The 14,930-nt window shown below is 38.0% G+C and overlaps 2 protein-coding genes across 2 annotated transcripts; one reads left to right on the top strand and one right to left on the bottom strand.

Moving 5' to 3' along the window:
• Positions 1–687: 687 nt before the first annotated feature.
• On the bottom strand, positions 688–5,460 carry LOC120719404 (extracellular calcium-sensing receptor-like). Its single transcript, XM_040008540.1, has 8 exons — positions 5,319–5,460; positions 4,831–5,176; positions 4,215–4,502; positions 3,454–4,005; positions 3,139–3,357; positions 1,843–1,966; positions 1,267–1,739; positions 688–1,184 (listed from the first exon to the last, which is right to left on the bottom strand). The coding sequence occupies exons 1-8, from the start codon at positions 5,324–5,326 to the stop codon at positions 762–764; spliced, it is 2,433 nt and encodes an 810-aa protein (XP_039864474.1). The 5' UTR covers positions 5,327–5,460; the 3' UTR covers positions 688–761.
• A 2,032-nt stretch (positions 5,461–7,492) lies between these two features.
• Positions 7,493–12,663, top strand: LOC120720086 (extracellular calcium-sensing receptor-like). Its single transcript, XM_040009733.1, has 9 exons — positions 7,493–7,808; positions 8,161–8,449; positions 8,545–8,631; positions 9,008–9,199; positions 9,923–10,192; positions 10,253–10,456; positions 10,554–10,773; positions 11,537–11,653; positions 11,762–12,663. The coding sequence occupies exons 1-9, from the start codon at positions 7,549–7,551 to the stop codon at positions 12,661–12,663; spliced, it is 2,541 nt and encodes an 846-aa protein (XP_039865667.1). The 5' UTR covers positions 7,493–7,548.
• The last annotated feature ends 2,267 nt before the right edge of the window (positions 12,664–14,930 follow it).

The raw sequence follows: 14,930 nt of genomic DNA, 5'->3' as shown, positions 1-14,930 counted from the left end.
GGAACTCTTAAATTCATATCTTCCTACGAGGGCCTTAAGATCTTCCTCACAGTCATTGTTGGTTCAGCCCAGATCTCGCTTGAAGTCTAGAGGTGATCGAGCGTTTGCTCTAGCTGCACCTGAGCTGTGGAACAATCTCCCGATTGGCATCCGGGCGTCTGATTCTATTCAATCTTTTAAATCACGGCTTAAAACATATTTGTTTGAACTTGCTTTTTCTACTAGTTAAATTCTCGCCTTGCTTCTTGTGAGTTATTCTATAAATGTGTCTGGTTGTTTTGCGTTGTCCTGCGCTGTCAATGTTTTCTATCACTGTGTTTGATGGTACAGCTTTACTCTGCTATAGCTGTGTGCTATAGTTTATTCTTATTAGTAGTCTTTACCTGTGAACATAATCTCACACTTATATGACTCTGACGTTATAGTGCTAATTATTTTATTATTTTATTGTTGCGTTGTCTATGTTCTCTATCACTGTGTATGATGGTACAGTTCTACTTTGCTATAGCTGTGTGCTATAGATTATTCCTATTAGTGGTTTTTACCTGTGAACATAATCCCACACTTATATGACTCCGATGTTTTAGTGTAAATCATTTTATTGTTTTATTGTTTTATGTAAAGCACTTTGGCATGCCCCTGGCTTTTAATGTGTAATTGTTGTTGTTGTTGTTGTTGTTGTTTAGCAACACAAGCGTAGGTTTATGTGTTTAAAATCTATTTCTTATTTATTACACTTTTTATCACCAAAAAATGTAGTTTCATCTTTGCATAATTTTTTTTTTGCAGTTTTTTTCTGGTCTTAGCAATATAATATAGCACTTTGGAACAAAAATGCAAAAAAGAAGTGCAAAAGCTGAAGCTAAAATGGCAAAAATGTGAACCGCTACTGTATATTTTCCAGCTGTGCTCACATAGACTGGGATAAAAGTAATCCACACTGCAAAAAATATTAACATGCTGAAAGCAATGAACTTTGCCTCATTAAAATTATCAGGCAGGTTTCGAGCTAAAAAAGCCATTAGAAGGCACCCACAAGCCAGGATGCCAATGTATCCAAGAACAGACCAGAAGCCGACCTCTGAACCGGGGACACACTCCTTGATGATGGTAGCCCCGTGGTAATCTGTATTATTGTTGGCATGAGGTGGACTAGTGAGCAGCCAGATAAAACAGATTATTACCTGAAAGAATTCAAAAATAACAGGAGAATGGTCATTTTTAAGTGACACTATGAATCAATATTTATAGCGTCAAGATTTCTACCTGGACAGCTGTTCCTAAAAGCACACTTGCTCTCTGCTGGTTAGATCCAAACCATTTCATAACATTACTTCTTGGTAGTGTGGATCTAAACGCCATCAGAACCACTGCTGTCTTGGCGAGGAGGCATGATATGCAGAGGGCGAAACTGATCCCAAATGCTGGGTACCTAATACGGCAAAGCCAGTCTGAAGGCACACCAATAAACAGCATGCCAACAAGGAAACAAATGGCAAGGAATGCCAAGAGGAGAAAGCTCAGTTCCATGTTGTTGGCCCGAACCAGTGGTGTGTCTTTAAATGAAATGAATATGGTGATGATGAAAAGGGAAAGACAGGCTCCAAAAACAGATGCAACACATAATAGAATACCCATAAACTCATAGTAAGATAGATATTCAGTAGTCCTTGGTATACAGAGGTTCCTGGCTGTATTGGACCATGTGTCTGCTGAACAGCGTGAGCACTCCAAAGAATCTGGTGATGAACAGAGAACATAACTTTTACTTTATTGAAGCCAAATTTTAAATGCCAACATAAAAATATATGTTTGGATTAAAAATAAAGAAGGAAAACATACCAGTCTTATTACTAACTTCTCCCTCAGTACAGGGAACACAGTCATAACAGCAGATGGGTTCCCCCTTTCTCCTGACGACGCGAGTACCTGGTGGACAGCTGCTGCTGCATACAGACTGGATAGCCTGACAGGGAGTTTAATCACTCAGAAACTATAGAGTCTAATTTTAGTTTTATACACAAATCCAAAAGTAACTTGTTCTATATGAGAATAAATATGCATTATAGATTTACAAAGTAAACCCAAGTCAAGCTTACAGGTATTATGGAAAAAGCTGAATAATAAAGTTTTAACAAAACTTCAAGCAACGAATACAAGGGTACCAATTATACTTTTTATTATGAGCGCTATATGTTTGGGTTTTTTTTTTTTTTAGCTATATTATGTCTTTAAAAAAAGAAAAGATCAGCATAGTCATGAATTACATTAAAGTGAAATAAAGTGAAATGCTAACTTTGTAAATAATTTGTGGTGTTCACAAATGTATATATATTACTATGGTATATGCATTCAACTGCAACTTATGGTCATTAATATGAGGTCAACACTAATAACTTCAATACATTCATTATTGTAAACATACAATGGTGAAAGTTTGTCACAGCCTACATTCTCAGCCCCTGGCTCTCTTTGAGTGTCCATACTGGTCTGCTGAGTATGCAGCGCTTCACTGCTTCAGCTATGCTCCTCTGCCTGAAACCTGTCTGATTTGGCTCTTGTGGTCTCTGATTAGCACTCTACACTCTGGACTCTGTTCAATTCAGCTATGGCTTCTCTGTTGCTCAGCCAACAACCCACACATTTCTCCTCCTGTTCCGTCATGCACTCCCCAACTCGAAAACCCATCCTTTTATCTAATAAAAGTCCCTGATATAGTTATCTGTCAATCAGATCTAGCTAGCCTTGGCTCATGTTATTGCAGCCTTCATATTTAAATGTCTGTAAATAAAATATGCTGCTAGGCAACTCAGCATTCAGGGTTGTTGTTTTACATATTTCTATGGTGTCAAGTTCCAGATATAAGTGGTCATAATTTATTTATTTTATTATCCCACGCATCCAGTAATAAATCAACTTGAGGAAAAGTCATCAAATGCGAGAAGATGGGCTGTTAATTTAACAGAATAATTTGATTTTTAAATCCCAGGGTTTCAAAATGACCCCTTGGTAGTTCTAATGTTAACAACAAAATATGCTGCACACTAATAAGAACAAATAAGTTGATGTTTTGATCAACAGTGCATACAACAGTCTAAGAGGTGAACATGGTCTCAGGCCTGTTTTCGGAGAACACACCTTCTTTCCTAGAGGCCACTGGATCACTGAGTCATTAATAACTAGGCTGTGTCCAGGTAATGAGGCATCATAGAAGCCGACTTTCACCAAATTAAGAGAGCCATCAGGCGCCCTCTGCCAGTTCATTAGATCATAATAAGCAATGGGGTCACCATTTTGATCAAAATTGACTTTCTCTCCCAGTGCTGAGAAATTTGCACGTTTCATATAGTGAATGAGCTGTAACAAAAAGAAATAAAATGTTATTTAAAGAAAATATATGGGACATTTGACTTCAGTATTTTAAGATAACATTGGACCCATAATTTGACTCACCTGCCACGGTTTAAAATTTTTGGGGTCTGCACAGGTGCCATTAAGAAAAGGCCCCTTTCCTACTTTGCAATTACTCAAATCTTGTAGGGCATAGGCAACTAGGTACACAGCCTTGTAGATATTATATGACACTCTTAGCTGTGTCACATCAGAATAAGGAGAGTAAACATCATTTAAATCCTCTGTCCCTTTACATGGCTGTCTGTCAAAGAAATTGTCAGAGCCATGAGAATGGGTATTCAGTGACCCATTTAGTCGACAGTCAAAAGTCTCTTCCCAAAATTCTGCCAGGAAAACTGATTTATGAAGAGAGGATGCTGTAAGACTGGTGAGATGTTGTTTAAGCCCAGGAATTGTGGCAGCTCTCCTGATCGCAAATCCTAATGTTCCCATCAGAAGATCTCCAGACTTTTCCCAGAGTGACTTGGCAGTGGCCCATGCCTCACTTGCAATCCACTGCAGGCCAGTCATGTTCCGACGCATGATCTCTCTCAGAATACTCTGCATCTCCGACTCACCAGAAAAGTTAATGATGACCTTTGAGGATGAAAACTAATAATGGGAAATTTAGATATATTTAATATTTAATTAATTGTAAAAATCCTAAATAATGGATTGTATGTAGAAACTAGGTCCTCTTTGAATATTCTTCTTTCTTAAAGTTAATATTTTAAATTTAATAAATATGAAACAAGTCATTTTTATTACTAATTCTACAAATATATAGATATAAGAATATATTAACATAGATGCAGAGGTACCTGAATGACATTCAGTAGGTCATCTAGAGCCTGCTGACTGACCACTACAGGGTAGAAATGTGTGTAGGCAGCACACACACCATAGTGCACTGACTCCTGAAGGAAGAGCTGGATGGCAAAACGGGCATAATCAGATTCCACACCAATCACTCCCACCCAGGTCCAGCCAAAATAACTAACCAGTTGAGCCAGAGCTCTAATCTGGAAGGTGTCACTAGGCATGGTGCGCATAAAGGTAGGGAACTCCCTTTGGTTACTCAGACAGCTGCAGGATGCAAAATAGCTCACCTAGATTTACAGCAAACATTAGTTAACCATTAGCATGATGAGTTGCTGAAAGGGCTGTGAAACAAGCATCAACAATATAATACCATTGCCTTCATAATGATCCACTGATATAGGATTTTCACACTATTTAAAATGCAGAAAGAGAGAGCTGTAAGTCTACTCATTATTAAAAAAAAAGGATAAGTTGAAAATGTTTTTACATTTGAATGTATTTATATATTTCTGAAAATATAATTAGTTAATCTACACTGCAAACCTGATAAAGGTGTAATTACAAACACAGGAGTATTACATTCAGCACTAGCAGATGCAGGTCAGACTGTCTCACCAGAGGGATATGGAAACAACCCAGACTTCGAAGCAGTGCCATAGACACCCCAGAGCCAGCATCTCCTATGATTACTGAAGACACAGTTCGGCGAACAGCATCACAGCCTACGTTATAGCCATTGGTTTTTAGAACTTTGTCTCTGTAGAAACTCTCGGCTCTGAAGCCTTTGTCTGGCTGCCCATTAACCAACAACAAAGAAGCTCTCAGAGACACAGGTGTGTCATCACAACTGTCATGGATGTGAAAACCTAGCTTTAGGTGTGGCAGGAGATCACTGCGGCCATTGATTTCTTTAATTGTGAAAGTCATGGTCTGCATCCACCGCAAGGCACGAGAGCTGAAACTATACAGAAGTGTAGAAACAATTAATCATACGATACACATCACACAAACACACACATGTAAACCGTAAACAGACATAAATGAGTTTGTGTGTTACAGTAGCAAATGTGTGTTAACTACTGTGAATAATAATCACTTACTACTTATACATATTAGTTTTTGGTTTTTCTTTATAGGTTGAACGAGAAAACACAGGACTGTAATGTAAAGGAAATAAGCCCCCTATAACTACATCTCCATCCTCGTAAAGACTATTTTTATCCTCTTCTCCCAAAAAAACACAGTTATCCAAAACAGCAGCTGAGCCATGTTTGTTGTTCATAAGATAAAGAAATATAAAAAGCCATGCAATCAACAATGTCATAGCTAACTCAGGTTTGAAGGAATGCTGTAAAACCTTAATGATAGAAAATACATAAAAAGAAAACAAGAAATATGATATTTACAGACACAGTTTAGTTATATACTGTGGGACACAGATCTGAGAGGACTGCCCACAAAGGGGCTGAAACATCACTTAAGGTAACCAGTAGGTAATTTAGAGCATGCTATTGGGTGAAATACACACGCACGCACGCACGCACGCACGCGCGCGCACGCACACACACACACACACACACACACACACACACACACACACACACACACACACACACACATTAATAATATTAATTTGACTGACATCCCATAGCTTTAATATGATATTGTCCCACTCTATACAACTAAAACAGCTTTAACTCTTCAACTCAATCAGACAAGTACTGTTTGCCTAGCAAAAGCCAAACCTAGACTCATCCATTAAACTGCAAGAGAGAGAAGCATGGTTTGTCATTCCAGAGAACATGTCTCCAATGCTCTTGGATTCACTGGCGGAATATTTTACACCATTGAACTGAAATGAATTGAAGTGGATTGAATTTAACTGAATTGAGCTAAATTGGATACGTATCCCTCTCACCCCCTTGGGTTGTGTCTGTGTCTTATTTTCAAGCTTGGTCCTCTACCAGAGGGTTTCAGGGTTTTGCATTTTATCTTCAGGACAGAGACCACTAATGTTTTGCTTTGAATAGGTTGGATATGCTATCCATCTTGGCCATTAATGCTCCTGTTATCACTCAGACACTTTGGACTTTACCATTGGAAGTCAGGGATTTCTAATCCATATGCATCACCAATTTTCCTGTATGCAATCCAAGCTCTTTGGTTGTGCTTTTCAGGGTGTGTGCCCCACCTTGCATCTTATATCTTACTGCTGCTGAATATGCTCTGGGGCACCTTTGCACAGTTGTTGAAGAAATTACTTGAACCAAATTAAATTTGTTTATTTTTGCATTTTTTTGTTTATTTTTGCATTTTTTTCTTGAATATACAAACAAAGTTGTGTAAAGGACCAAAACTACTTACATATTGCAGTTTATGGATCCTTTCCGCATTAGCAATTGTTATTCTAGCATTAGAAATGACCCAGAGGCACACCTTTGTTTTTGTTTATCACTTTGCTATGTAAGTCTTCTCTGACATGTGACAAAACAAAAGATATTCTGTTCCAATGCAAACACTTACAGTAACTCACTTCTCAAAACAAATGAGCATAACACACTGTAATTATACTACTAAAATTTCCCTGCAAAAGGGCAGGGAAATATTCAGTTAAACAAGAACCACTCCTAGATTGCAAACCTCCTCCAAGGCAACTCAGTGTCTGGACAGTATTTACTCTTAACGTCCTACATAATGTTTATATAAATTCTATATAAACATTATGTAGGGTTCAAGGTCAAAAAAGGTAAACTTTTTTGACCTTGAAGAAGAGGTCAGAGATCCAACATAATGTTATATTTAGAATTCCCATATATCATTCCCTATATGCCTGTATGTTGTTAATACAAACAATGGCAGTAAGAAGCATAGTTTTAAATCACTCTATATAGCATTATAATCGCTAATAGACCTTGGGATATGTTATCATGCTGGATATGTTAACATGACCTCACCCCCTACAACGATTTATGGAAATTCAATCAAAACGTTTACAGACAAAATGACACACAGCCACGCACAAGACAACCTTACTGGTCATCATAAGTAAACCTTATTAATTAATCCTTTCTTTAAAGACTAACCATAATTGAATATATTAAAATGTATTGATGTTTAATTGATGTATGTTTTCCCAATAAAATATTTAAAATATATTCTAACTCCAGTACAATGCCATTCAGAGTGCAGTAAACATTTTTAGTAAATGAGGTGGGGCTGCTGATGACCAAACCACACAGCTCTGGATTGGATATACTGATAATGGGAGGGCCATATACTGACTTTAGATACAGTATATAACGTTGCCTAAAAACTTTTCCTGTTTTTGTGGGAATGTGTAACACTATGCATCTACTTACCTTTCTTCCTTTGCTTTATTGTGTTGGTATACTTACCTTAGTTTACATACAAACCTCTAATTTTACCTCTTCAGCCACATCTGCAGGAAAAGTGTGCATTCTTCAAAACAGCTTTGAGCCAGGCTTTATAGCTGAGGGTGACTACATTATTGCAGGAATCTTTCCCCTTCATTATAACCAAGAAATGCCAGACCTTAACTGTACCTACAAACCACCGCCAGTGAAGTGTAATGGGTGAGCATAGTACACTGTTTCTGTCTATCTATTATTTATTGAATAATGTGTCATTTTGTTGCACTGCCTGTGGACTGTATTGTTATATGGAGTATTTATACATGCTATTTACTACAATTCAGTGTTAATGTTATCTAAAGTTTTAGACAATATGCCTAACTTGCTGTAAGAAAGAGAGAGTAAGAAAACAGGGGAAAAGTAATCTACTGTGCTAATGCACAAGACAGCTGTAAGTCAAATTACTACTAATTTTAAATCAGAACAACGCTCGAAACGAAAACACTGTTTTCAGTGTTTCTCCACTCTTGTTGTGTGTAATGTGTATTGTATTTTTCTGTCTTCTGAGCCACAGATTTGATCCCAGGGCTTTCCGCTGGGCTCAAACGATGAGGCTGGCAGTTGAGGAGGTAAACCAGAATCTGGAGCTTTTGCCCAATTACACCCTGGGGTACAAAATCTTTGATTCGTGTGCATATCCACTGACTGGCCAGAGAGCTGCTATGGCTGTACTAAACGGGATGAGTGAAGATGACTCTCCCATGTGTAGCGGTGCTTCTCCACTCCTTGCTGTAATTGGTGAATCTGGTTCTGCTCAGTCCATTGTGGTGTCAAGAATCCTCCAGCCATTCCGAATCCCAATGGTAATAATGCCTCTTTTAGTTCTAAATCCTCCAAACCTGCAAGTCATCATTATGATCTGTTATACTCTCCTCTCCTTTTTTTTTGCTTTACACAGATCAGTTACTTTTCTTCATGTGCATGTTTCACTGACAGAACAAAATACCCTACCTTTTTCAGGGTAATCCCTAATGATGATTATCAGGTAAGGGCCTGAAAACAAAACAAACAGAATGATTTGTCAGTGCTCTCTCATTTAAAATACAGATGTTGAATCTTTATGTATTTTCAGTTGTTCCCTTACTGATATAAACAAAATGTATAACCAATGTAGTGATTTACAAACCATGGCATTTTGTGGTGTAGTTTTGAAACTACAGTGCACTGCAGGTAATCACTACACTGAATATTAAGTAAATAAGTAAGATTTAAAATATTCAGACTAAATACCAGTAATGTAATTAATTAATTTGGTCTTCCACTGATATACTACATCAAAGTCTAAATAGCATATTAAGACTTCAACATTATTAAAATATGTCAGTGAACTGAGTAAGCTGAATTTATTCTGTTGAACCCAGGTGAAAGCAATTGCTCAGCTGCTGGTACGCTTTAACTGGACTTGGGTGGGGGTGGTGCGAGGAGATCATGAATATGGCCGTTTTGCTGTGCAAGGCTTAATGAGAGAACTACAGGGTACCAGCGTGTGTGTGGCATACCAAGAAATGATTCCTCTGCTCTACAATCAACAGAGGGCACTGGAGATCATGCAGGTAGGTAGAGACCAGTCCTGATATGATTTTTATTAGAAAGCTGTTTTTCCTTTTTCACTTGAAAACTTCTGAATTCCTAATGCTGAAAGAGGTTTGCAAATATAATGTAGTTTGATCATTTAAAGTAAAAAGAGAGTTTAAACTACTCAGTTTGATTCAAAATACCCGTATTGTAAAGGAAAAAATCAGTAGACAGAGCCAAGGTTCGGGCACTACACTAGTTACATTTTTGTATACTACTGATACATGAATGCTTCTACCAACAGCACAACTTCATCAGGCACAAAATAAGAATTTTTTTCTGTCTTAAATTTAACTAAGGAAATATGCAAACATCACACTGGTGTGATATGTTTACATACTTGTGACAGCAAATTTTGCACTCTGCAAGAGAATTGCTTAAAAAAAAGAGTATGCCATGAGGCCAGCCATTAAAAAAATAGCCCTGTCTGTGATTTTCAGTTACCAAAACAACACTGACTTGTAGTATATCAGGAACAAAAATCCTTACAAAAGCTGCTTTTTAATCCCAAAATATTGTTTTTAGACTGGCACAGGCCTTTAGTCAATCTAACCCCAAATGCCAACAGATGAGATTATTACAAAAATCTAAAATCATATCAATGTGCCTTTTCCTGTCGCCATGTTTTAAAATGATGTATTTTGCCTTCCCTCTTCCTTGCAAACTCCTTCCTTCTTCCTCATGCATTATCTTTATAAAAGGTAATGCGTAGCTCTTTGGCAAGAGTGGTGGTAGTATTTTCAGCTGAGGGGGAAATGACGCCTTTCTTGAGAGACTACATGAAGCAGAACATCACTGGAATCCAGTGGGTGGCTAGTGAGGCCTGGGTCACAGCATCTGTCTTTACAGGGAAAGAGTATTACCCCTATCTGGGAGGTACAGTCGGGTTTGGCATCAGAAAAGGTTATATCTCAAGACTCAGCAACTACTTGGAAACAGTAAACCCACAGAGGTATCCCAATAATATGCTGGTAAAGGAGCTGTGGGAGGCTCTGTATGGCTGTAGTCCTTCACTGTCTTCTGCCTCCCAGTTGCCACCTTGCTCAGGGCAAGAGTCACCACTGAAACAGCATTCAGCCTACTTGAATACATCAAGCCCTAGAGTGGCCTATAATGTATATAAGGCTGTATATGCAATTGCTCATTCCCTGCACAGCCTTCTCATGTGTCAACCAGGCAGTGGGCCTTTTAAGAACCAGTCATGTGCACAAAGTGACAATGTACTGCCTTGGCAGGTATAGTCCAGAATACTTACCATTAGTTAATACCACTTAAAGTCTTGTCTGCTGTATGTCTGTTTAAGTGTTTCATGTTATGTAATGGTTTCTCAAGCTCCAGTACTACCTGCAGGAAGTGAAATTTATAATTGCTGGGGAAGAGGTAAACTTTGACTTGAAGGGTGACTCTATACCCTATTATGATATTATCAACTGGCAGCGAGGCACAAGCGGGAACATTGAATTTGTCAACGTGGGGCTGTTTGATGGAACCAAACCTGCTGGAGAGGAGCTGGTGATCCAGGAGGACATGATAATGTGGGCAGGGGATCAGAGTGAGGCAAGCTGCTCACAGTGTGTTTTTACCTTCAGATGTCAACTGTTGAAGTTCTGTAGGTTAAGATGGAGGTAAGTCAGGTGTGCAGGACAGTTTGGATCTGATGTCCATCCCTTTGCATACATGGATAGTAAACAGTCAGTATTCAAAACGAGACATAAGGCTAAGGTATGTTTGATATTCAATCCTCTCTGTAATCCTGACGGCACAACTCATCAAAGGCATTTGTAAGTCTACATTCAAATTCCATCATGACTGTTTTAAAGCAGCTAAGTTAAATACCTTGAAGCCACAATAACTTTTTTCTGTTTTGATGATAGATGCATAAATATTACAGGGAATAAATTTGTAGGTAGTAACTCCTTTCTCTGTGGGCAAATGACAGCAAAGCCTTTTCAATTTTTTTTCCTGGTTACATTGACTAAATGAATAAAGGGGAAAAAGTATTGTTCTATTATTTAATAAGTGAGGAAGGAGAAAATATTGAGCATAGTTTTCCAGGGGTTAAACTGACACAAATTTTAACCTACATTATAACCTACATTATAAAATCCAGGCATTTATTTACACTGACTTTAAACAGAAGAATTTGAGGAATACATATTTTGATTCTTATTTGATTAAGCAATTAGCCTTTATTTAATTGTTTGTATGATCATTGGCCCAAGCAAATAATTCAGTAACTAACTATTATATTCGTAGGACATTCTTTCACTCATCAGAGTTGGGATTCATATGCTTTCTACCTTGCCAGGTGCCAGTGTCTGTATGCAGTGCCAGCTGTCTTCCAGGGTCCCGGAAGGCTGTCCGTCGTGGGGAGCCTGTCTGCTGCTTTGACTGTGTACCATGTGACAATGGCAAGATTAGCAATCAGACAAGTGAGTTTAAATCTAAGTATTACAAGTCGCAGCATTTTAAATGTAATGTTCTGATACAATTAGGCAATATTTAAATGAACACTTGCTTTTTGACTCTCTGTCTTTCAGATGCAATAGAATGCACATTTTGTCCCGAGGACTTCTGGTCAAACAAAGACAGAACAGCCTGTATCTCCAAAAAAGTGGAGTTTTTGGCCTATGATTCCTTAGGTATAGCCCTGACAGTCACTTCTGTGGTGGGGGCTTGTCTCACTATAGTTGTTTTAGCAGTGTTCTTTTACCACAGAAACACTGCCATTGTCCGTATCAATAACTCTGAACTTAGTTTCTTTATCTTATTTGCTTTAACACTGTGTTTCCTTTGTTCTCTGGTTTTCATTGGAGAGCCAACATTTTGGTCCTGCATGCTGCGTCACACTGTCTTTAGCATTACATTTTCACTTTGCATCTCCTGCATCCTGGGAAAGACACTGGTGGTGCTGGCTGCTTTCACTGCCACCCGTCCAGGGGAAAACATCATGAAGTGGTTGGGACCCAAGCAGCAGAGGGCCATTATTTTCAGCTGCACTCTGGTTCAAGTAGTTATTTGTGGGGCTTGGCTAATTGATGCACACCCTTATCCTTCACGAAATACTAAATATGAACGCTCAAAGATCATATTGGAGTGTAGCGTAGGATCAAGCCTTGCATTCTGGTGTGTTTTAGGATATATTGGTCTCCAGGCCTGTCTCTGCTTTGTACTGGCATTTCTGGCACGCAAGTTGCCAGGCAACTTCAATGAGGCCAAGTTTATCACTTTTAGCATGCTGATCTTCTGTGCTGTGTGGCTGGCATTTATTCCTGCTTATATCAGCTCCCCTGGAAATTATGCAGATGCAGTTGAATCCTTTGCCATTTTGGCCTCCAGCTTTGGCTTGCTATTCTGTCTGTTTGCTCCAAAGTGTTACATAATTTTATTAAAGCCAGAAAAAAATACAAAACAGCACCTAATGGGAAAAGAAAAGAAGTAATCAGTTAACCATTTTAAAGTTGTTTGATTTGAAATTTCTATTCACTGTTTAATATTATTTCTTGAACAATTCTAATATACAAATCTATTTCCCAAAAAGTCGTGATCAGGCTGGAGAAGAAAGTGGTACTGAAAAAAGGAGGAGGAACATTTTGCAACTAGTTAGGTTAACTGGCAGCAGGTTAGTAACCTGATTAGTTATAAAAAGAACATCTTAGAGAGACAGAGTTTCTCAGAACTATAGATGATCAGGGGTATGGCAAACTGCCAAATTCTGCATCTACATTGTTGAACAATTTAAGAATAATATTCCTCAACATTAAGTTTTGTGGAATTTGAATATGTCACCCATAATATATGGTCAATGTATGCAATATAATCAAATGTTTTCTCAGAGAACACAGTTTCCCATATCATCTACAAATGTGAGTTAAAGCTCTATCTTGCAAGAAGAAACTATATGTTAGCATGATTCAAAAAGGCCACTCTCTCCTGTGGGCCAAAGACAAGTTAAAATCCCAGCAACTGGTCTCCTCAGTTCCCAGACCTTTACACATTGCTGTTGGAAGAAGAGGGGATGCTACACAGTGGTAAACATGGGCCTGTCCCAACTTATTTGGGATGGGTTGCTTCCATCAAAAATTAGTTGATATATTTTTTTCAACAGTGCATTTTCTCAATTTAAAAATTTGTTATGTTTTTCTGTGTTATACTGGGAATAAAACAGAGATTGGCAAATTATTGCATTTTGTTTATTTACAATTTACACAAGATCCCAACTTTTTCTGGATTTGGTTTGGATTATTAGATTAGATTATTAGAACAGGGAATATAGTGTAGTAGACTGTAGAAGAAAACCAACATATATATATATATATATATATATATATATATATATATATATACATATTTAAAAAAAAGAAAAAAGAAAAGAAAATGTTATATTAGCGTTAAAGAAATTTGATAATATGTTGGGGGGGAGACAACATTGTCTGTGGGAGGACTTGTAAAAGTAGAGCGTCTCTTCATTGCCCACCTGGCTGTGTCTTCAGAGTTCCTGCCCTGGTCTGTGTGATTCTGGTTCCCCAAACCTGCTGAACATCTTCTACACCAGTGATTCCAAAGTGTTCTTGGTCTTCTGATCAGGCCACTTAATGAAAAAGACGACAGATTCGAAAACTTAATGGTTTTCTTTCTTGGTACTGGCAGAGAGATCTGCCCCCTTTGTAGCACCCCATCACAACCCAGTAAAGCAGGGGTAGCTCCAATCTGGCCACACAAATAGCTATGGAAAACTGTTATTTAATAAATTTTACAACATGTCACGCTGATAAAGACCTCACCCATTCATGCTAGAGTAATAAAGTAATAGATGAATAATTAGATGACTGAAAAGAACAAATTTTTTTACTTTGTACAATATATGTGTACAAAGTAAAATAAATAATAAAAATAGTACATTTTCTATGAATTAACAAAAACATTCTACTTCATAATTACAGGGAAGTCTGGGGAATACACTACCAGAATTGTCTGTCAGTTTTTACATTTATTTCTTACAGTTTAAGCAAAAAGATTTGTGCTGACAGGTTTCTTTCATTTACTAAAACATTGTTAATTTATTATATAGAAAAACTGAGACCTGCTGTTGAACGTAATCCTCTTTTAGTTATAATGTGATATCTCATTAAATGTGTAGGTACCTGGCCAATGTTCCCTCTAAGCTGCGCGCGTGCACAGTTGCGCACTGCTGGCACGGTCTCTGCTCACAGAAAATCTGCATTGCGCACAGAAAAAAATCTAACCTGAATTGAAATTAAAATTAAAACTTCAACAATTCTGTTGCAGTGTTAGTCAGTAAGTGACTGGCTGCTCCCTTATGGAATTAGAACGATGCCACCTTATCCCATAGTCCAGCCAATAATGCGATTCACATTCGTATATACGCAGCTAATCAACGTCGTTGACAGTCTATGACAGTGTCCTTATGTGCCGACACCAGTGTTTTAGTTAGCAAAGCGGCGTGGCTGATGTGGAGTGAAGCCACGTTAATGACAACGTGTACAACCATTGGAGATGTGAGCAGGACAGACGGGACAATTGACGGAAAAAGTGTGGACTTTGTACCAGTTTTTAAATTGTGTTGATGGGCCACGTAAAACCAGAGTTATGTTAACAAAAATATATGCAATGTTTGGTTTTCTTCCTGAATATTATCATTGTTTATATTTACTGTGGGAAGAAACGGTAAAACCGGCGTTTTATAAG

This window comes from Simochromis diagramma, unplaced genomic scaffold, assembly GCF_900408965.1.
Source record: "Simochromis diagramma unplaced genomic scaffold, fSimDia1.1 OVJJ01000344.1, whole genome shotgun sequence".
Classification (NCBI taxonomy): domain Eukaryota; kingdom Metazoa; phylum Chordata; class Actinopteri; order Cichliformes; family Cichlidae; genus Simochromis; species Simochromis diagramma.
The sequence above is the reverse complement of the archived record's forward strand: the minus strand, read 5'-3'. Positions and strand labels throughout refer to the sequence as shown.